This window comes from Homalodisca vitripennis, unplaced genomic scaffold (genome assembly GCF_021130785.1).
Source record: "Homalodisca vitripennis isolate AUS2020 unplaced genomic scaffold, UT_GWSS_2.1 ScUCBcl_8951;HRSCAF=17272, whole genome shotgun sequence".
Lineage (NCBI taxonomy): Eukaryota > Metazoa > Arthropoda > Insecta > Hemiptera > Cicadellidae > Homalodisca > Homalodisca vitripennis.
In genome coordinates this window covers 13,531-21,266 of record NW_025785065.1, presented here as the reverse complement: position 1 = coordinate 21,266, position 7,736 = coordinate 13,531, and the positions used below count along the sequence as shown (strand labels likewise).

At 29.9% G+C, this 7,736-nt stretch overlaps 1 protein-coding gene across 1 annotated transcript; it reads left to right on the top strand.

Annotated features, from left to right (window-relative positions):
- The first annotated feature begins 3,960 nt into the window (after positions 1 to 3,960).
- On the top strand, positions 3,961 to 6,191 carry LOC124374539. Its single transcript, XM_046832741.1, has 3 exons — positions 3,961 to 3,969; positions 4,260 to 4,449; positions 5,912 to 6,191. The coding sequence occupies exons 1-3, from the start codon at positions 3,961 to 3,963 to the stop codon at positions 6,103 to 6,105; spliced, it is 393 nt and encodes a 130-aa protein (XP_046688697.1). The 3' UTR covers positions 6,106 to 6,191.
- The last annotated feature ends 1,545 nt before the right edge of the window (positions 6,192 to 7,736 follow it).

Genomic DNA, 7,736 nt, shown 5'->3' with positions numbered 1-7,736 from the left:
GGAATGATATATTTTCCTCAGGTGTCACAACAATAATTAATCAAGATCAAAACGCACAGAGAAAATTATGGTATAACAAGTTTGGTACCTATTTAGTAAATACTAGTAAATGTTAGTAAAAACATGAAGAGTTGGAAGGTAAAAAAAATTAAAATATATGGGAGATTCTTGCCAGTGGTTTACCCCGGGAACCCCCCATGGCTCTTAGATCCTGCGTAGCATCTTCTCGTATGACATTGTAATATGGGATGGGTATTACGTAGAGGGATAATTACATGCTGGGTTGATATCTGGCTGTCATTAACAATGGACAAAGGTCGTGTAATATTCAACACCTCTCAATACCTTTAACAGGATTTGTCAATAGAGCCGCTACACAGTAGTGGGAATCATTTCCGATTTAATTAAATGAGGTGTCGACTGAGTGTTAAAACTGTTTAAATCCCTTAGGTACCCTTCAAATAATTATTTAATGGTTCAACAAACACGTACGGTGAGTGTCACTAAGCTTTAAACTTGTTTTTGATAAATAATTATTAGATAATATGTAAAGTTTGCCTTTTAACATTAACATTTTTTTATAATTAGAAGCAACTATAGAAAAGTTAAACAATATATATTAAAAGGGTAATTTATTAAACAGTAGTAGAGCCTTATTTGTTTCTGTTTACTAATTTATTATAAATATTACTTGCAATTTTGATGATAATTATAAGCTGTTACTCTTTAGAGGAGCCGAGTAGAAAATAGTCCGATGGTGACTGGTATGTCGGAATCGACAAGTAACGTGGTTTTATAAAACAGTTCGAACCTTAATTAGTTACCAAATTTTAAAAGAGTAACATTAGGAACCTTTAGTTGTTGCCATTATTCTTTTTCTTATAATATCTTTAAAATGATGTGCCACTTGCTAGGTATTCCTATTTTAAAAATGTTACTTACCCCCAAATTACCCTCATGGTTGTAAAAAGTTTCCATATCCAAAAAATCAAAACAGTTGGATAAACATGCCCTAAAGTAAACTCACCTTCATCTTTATCCATAAGAAAGTTCATGGGGTGAAAAGGTTTTAAGACGCCCGGTACATACGTTTCCTTTAAATAATCTGCCATACATACGTGTTACAAAAAATGAATAACACATCGTTTAGACGATTGAAATTCATCCTCTTGGTCTGGTGTGACAAGGTAGTACATAAATATTACAACCAGCAGCAATAGACTAGAAATTTTAAAAAAATATATTAACCTAGGGAAAATTATTATATAACAGAAATTATAATACCCAAAAATGTAGGGAGTCCACACAGCAGAAAATGTTAAATTTTTTCTAATCTGAAGAAAGGGATGTATTTAATTCTCAAAACGTTATGATATATATATATATATATATATATATATATATATATATATATATATATTATATATATTTCAATAAACCCATTGAATGACAAAAAGTACTTGCTCCGCCGGGACATGTATATATGTGTGTTTGTGTGTTTTTTGTAACAGGTTACAATGGCAAATGTCCTAAATACTATTATTTTTTCAAACACTCCATCGCCAATAACAAACTTTAAACAAAGAATTCATTTAGGCCTACTATATCGTGCGGCTTGCTGTATGATTGTGTGACCTTATATTCAATGCTATCATTATCACTAAAACAATGTAACTGCTATTTATCACTTATTCGTTATGTTACAGTTGTCGCTAAGTGACAGGCATCAAGTACTGCTGACCAATCTTCACTTCGATGCGTCAGGAATCTACACTTGTGAAGTGTCAACAGAAAAGCCTATTATATATACCAAACCATCCGAGGAGCTAGAAATAACTGTTATTAGTAAGTACTAACTGTTATTAATTAGATGGAAAGGTTTTATCAAAAAAGGAAAAAATGTATTCCCGTTTCTGTAACAACATGGTCTTTCGCTAATGCAACAAGTAAATCTTTGTAATTTAGTGAATTTTAAAATACTATAATGGTTTTACTCCGTTACTAAGCCTTCATCTAACATATATACATAATTGAATATGAATATATACGTTTACATAACACTATTCCAGTAATACCATAGCTCGTTATACGATTCAAAAAACTAAATATACAACCCTAATAATAACATAAACTATTCGTACATAAATTTTTAGAAACTTTTCCTTCAAGATTTCTTCATAATTATTCACGCATTCATCGATTAATAAGTATTCATAGGTTTCGGTTTCGTGGAGTTTTCTTTACAATCTTATTTTTATGGTTAAATACTCTGTCTAGTTTTAATCAATTTCAATTTTATTTTTGAAATTTTAGACGTAAGTTTGAAATATCAATAACTTGTGAGTATCACAAACATGTTCTGTACAAATAACGATACTCAGTAGTCTAGAACATAAAGCCCAAGTCTTAATATGGTGATAATCACATACATTTAGCATCAGGAACATTTTAATACTACATGATGTATAGCGTTAGAAAGCTGTTTAATTTGCCTTTGTTGGTCTGTTAGCCTCATTAAATAAATTAAATATTCTAGTTAACAACGTTAATAAAATATCTATTAGATACAATAACAATTTTAGATACCTTATCATTTCAAACACTTTTTAAATATTATTTCATCTATTTATATACTTAAAGAAAAACTTCTTAAAAACGAAACATAAATATATACCTTTCGTGGTGCAAGTAATTTTGGTATTACGGATAACGTAACGTCAAAAAATCGTTCATAACATCATACAAGCGTGATTATCACGTCTTTCAAATTACATTTATGGGTTTATGGACACATCAGATGTTAAGCGATGTAAATTATTTTGAATTATTCGTTATTAAATGAAAGATAATTATGTTATTTCTGAAACGAATTAATCCATACCAAAGCAGTGACACATAAAACTACTCGAGCACACCTAATACCTTCAATAAGATTCAGTCTAGTTTAATTTATCTGTACATACCAATTATGTTATGATTGATACTTCTTAAACCATTTTAAACGTACCAGACGTAGGATGATAATAAAGTACTGCTTTTAAAATTGTATAAATTTTGAAACAACCCCTTTGATTAGGATACCTTTCATCGTTTTATTTTTACATATTCAATTACATATGATTTTAAATTGTGCTCCATTTAATTTTATGATATGAATTGGTTATAAATACATGATTGGATAATATTTAAAATTATAAATTTAAATTTTGTATTTACAGTTAAAGATAGACATTTGGCTTTGTTGATATACACTGAATAACATATAAAGTTAAGATAAGATAGTAAAGTTTAGATAAGTATTTCAATCATGTTCTTGACACAAAGTGAATGAATGTTACCGTATAGGAACTGACATACATTCCGCTGACCTGGACATTGTTACAGGAAATCAATTGGAAAATCCAAGAATAACTTTCCGGAAGCCAGAGTACACAGTGGGAGATTGGCTGCAGGTCAATTGTACTTCCGCTTCCGCAAGACCGACTCCTTATGTTACATGGCTCCTTAATGGGAAAAAAGGCAGTCAGGTCAAGTTTTTCCTAGCGCACATGAAAATCTTTGAAAATCACCAAATTTTTCATAAATATACCAAGTATATTTTAGCAGTATAACAAACTAATTTTAAAAAGTCGCAAAATTATATTCATGTAGTTCTCCAGGAACTTACCCTAATTAAGTATTGTAATTAATTAACGATTTAAATAAAGTCACTAAAATTTTTGATTTTATCCTTAATCAAAATCGGCAAGGAAGATAGCAACATTTAGTTAGGGATACCTTTTGTTCCTAACATAAGTAGAGATAGGTTCTGTTCTTAAGTAAATATATTTATTCCCTGCATTCAAACCCGGGATCTCAAATTTTGGCACACCTTTTTCTTAAATTTGTTGAAAATATGTAAAATAAATTCCGTATAAGTCTTTTTCAGGGGGTTCCTATTTGTTTCATTTAATAGCTATAATGGTAAAAGTCATAAAAAAACTTTACAAAGGTCGCCTAATAGTTATTCTTTTATTGATCACCTTCTTAAATTTTTTACTTGTCAAACCAAGGAAATACAATAACTAATAATTTTAATTTGTGAATCAAATTCAATATCTTCAAGAATGGCAGGAACAAAATATTTTTATTTATAATGAAACCTTCTTTTGTTCCTGACATAATTAGAGACTCGACTAGTTCTACTGCAATATAAATAGATTAATTTACTTTGTGGTCCTATAAAACCTTTAAATTTAACTCTATTTCTGCGTGGACAGGTGGACGAGAGTTTGATACGGTCGTTTACTGAACAGCAGCCGTCTTCTGTGACTGCCCAACTGACTCTGCAACTGACAGAGGAGCACGTGGATTCTCTAGAGCTAACCTGCCTCGCGACCATCCCCAAGTTCCTGGGCAACAGTATCCACCCCTCAGAGTACGCTGACCACAAGTCTGAGTCCGTCACTGGTTGGTCTTTTTAATGTTTTGGAATTATTCCACATATTGTAAAGCTCACAGATGTATGTTATATTGTTACTACAGCATGGAATATTGTGTTAGAAAAAAGGCTGCAACTAAATTCTTGTTTAAAAGGCAATTGTTTGGTGGAAGAGCGGTGGAAATGACGATAAAAGAGCAAAGATTTGGAGACTCTTCAAGAGATTCACAGTTAAAGACGGGGAAAAGTTACCTGTATTTTTTATTAATTATTTTTATTAAACATTCATAAATTTAGCAAGAAAGCTACAGTATAATCATCTGTTTCTATATTTTATTGTTATTTATGTGAACATTTTTAAAGGAGAAATATTGTTTTTTAGTAATTTTAATAATTACTATCAGCAGCAATTAGGCAGAAAATCTTAAATGTTTTTATCTGAGATTTTTATCCAATTTCAATTAATATTAGTCCTGATTTTTTTATGACCGAAGAGTTCAAAGTTAATCTTACTTTGACAAAGTACTCAGATTCGTACCTACTTTAACAGTTACTAAATTTAATTCATACATCCAAAATGGAAACTTAGATATTTTTAATTGCATAGATGAGGTACGTACAGTGTAAGTGATTCTATTACTTTATATTATTAAAACTGATTTGTGTACAATTTTAAATAGTTTAGTTAAAAGGGTAGTTAATTTTTATAACTCCTAATTTTTAGACTTTTTATTTATCCAGCCAAATGCTTCCTGACAACAGAAAGAAAAACTAATTTTACTTGACGTGCTGTACAAAAACAACCAGGATCCAAAATAAAAGGAACATTACAACAGAGTATGTACCTCAAGTTTACTTTAATTTTACAAGACACCCAACACTTTAGATATCTTCCAAATCTATTGAATGTTTGTCTGCGACAATCACAAAAGACTGATTATGCGCTAGACTTTTAATAATAAAATACATTTAAGATTTCTTTCTTTGCCATTTCTGTAACTAGTGTTCTAATTTCTCGAAGAAAAAAAAATAGAAAAATTAAATTATAAATTATTTATTCAGTGTTAAATTAATGATAACAGATGGCACTAATTCCATTTTTAATACAATTTGAATTTTTCCTTTAATCCGTTTCGTTGTAATTTTTTCAAATTATACAATTAAAAACGATTAATCATACAAATTTATATTACTTATATAAATAAAATTACGTACCTTGCCATCAGCATAAATGTTAGTGAGACCTCGTATTAATATTAAATAAATTTGTTTATGGTATCTAAAATTAAAGAGAACACTGAACTATGCTATCAAAAAAAATCTCGTTGGCATAACGATACATTTGTATTTAGGCCGTAAATTTCGTGATTGCATCGGTTTTGTTAAACATGGTCGTATAACTGGACCAAAAATGTTGTAAAATTGAATGTTTCAACATATCTTAAACACACGATGGACATTTCAAATTGACGTTTCTCTTTCATGTTCCAGTGGACGTGGTGCTGATACAGCAGAAAGCGTCGACGAGTGCCCAGAACATGAGCGATGCTGACAGCACAACCCCCTCAGCGCTGTGGACGTGCTTGCTGATACCTGTCTTCTGGGGCGAACCATTGAGAGTCGGAATAGCTTTTACTTTTGTATATATATATCATCAGGGGTGCTTTCAGATTTTGAAGGTTTAGATATTGTAATAGAAAAGATTAAACGTTAACGCGTTGTAATGAAAAAAACTCAAATAACGATTTTAATTGAACACATTTTATAATAGGTTTAGGAGAAAATACTAGAAAAGGAAAACCGGTAATAATTTTTTGATTATTAAAAGTTATTTACCACAGTGTTTCATTTAAAAAAAAGGATTACATTCTTCATTAAAACAGGTAAACACGGGAAATCCTCCTTTCGGTCAATTTACGAAAAAATACCTATTGGTTTGATTTTAAAAGTTACCTTTCTTGCCGGTAACTAATTTATATTTTCTAAACATAGTTAGTCTTCCTAATGAACTATAAAGAGTAGAAGATAAGCATCCTGTTGGAATGTCTCTAAAGTTTAAGTGTAAGTTCGTAGAAATGGTTGAAATCTGAAAGCTCCAGAACTAAACAAAACATATCACAGGACTTTCCTCTCTGTCAATTGCTACTTACTGTAATTATAGTGTTTTATATTTTTCTGTACATATTACTCTATTATATAGGCCTAAACATTTGCCTGACTATGTATGTATATAGAACATCATGAGATATACTAAATGCCGGCTATTGTTACTACGGCTATGGAACTTTGTTTTAGGGTTTAGTTTTTGAATAGATACTCATGGTTTAAAGGTTTTGAGGATAAGGAATGCTGTACTGTTACATGATCATTCCATTTACTAATAATGTAATGTTATTTAATAAATTGTATTTTATTTCTTTAAGGAACTTTTATTAAAAACTACGGGATGAGTTTCAGACTGTTGAAAGAAAAAAGTAACATTGAAGTAAATAACTGTATATACGAACTAAAATAAACCATTCAATTTATGATATCGTACATACATTCAGAGAATAAATGCATTTCCCTTTATATAATATATAAAAAACCATGCCATGTATGGTAAGTAAAAAGAATTATATATCATGTTAGAATAACATTAATATGAACTTAGTAGCAATTAAATGTTATAATTTAATGGGATTTTGCAAAGAAAACATTACTTTTTTAGAGAAATTTTGATATTTAATATCAATCTTAATAATAACAAACGTTTTTTAGTGGATCATGTATAATAGTTTGACATCGATTCTTTCTCTCGGTCCTTTCTAAGATCAGCATCCTAATCAAATGTCATGTAAATAAAAAAACTAATGTTGTTTTAACTGAACTGCCAGATTTACAAGTTAACATAGAAAAATATCTGATAACGATTATAGAAAAACATAATATATCAGTTTCATACATATTTTCATAGATGGTTATCACCGGAATTATTAAGACAACCCCTCCAAGTGGCATTTTAGGAAGCAGCATACTGCAAGTATAATGTTTATTGGTAGTGTAGTAGTGAATCGAATATTCGCGCTATAAAAAAGTTGCTAATATAAATTGCAATAGTAACAGAAAATTTTAATGGTCGTAGAGAAAAGATCAAAAATATAATGGTAATGTTGTCTCATTTTATCTAATACCTGTTTATATTAAGTAGTAAATCATTAACTAACACGGTTTTAAAAGATCTTACAAGGTTCACGATCTTATTTTAATCTTGTTTAGAGTAATATAAACCATATGTTAAGGTTAACCTTACTGTGTAAAAGTACGCGATCTGAAG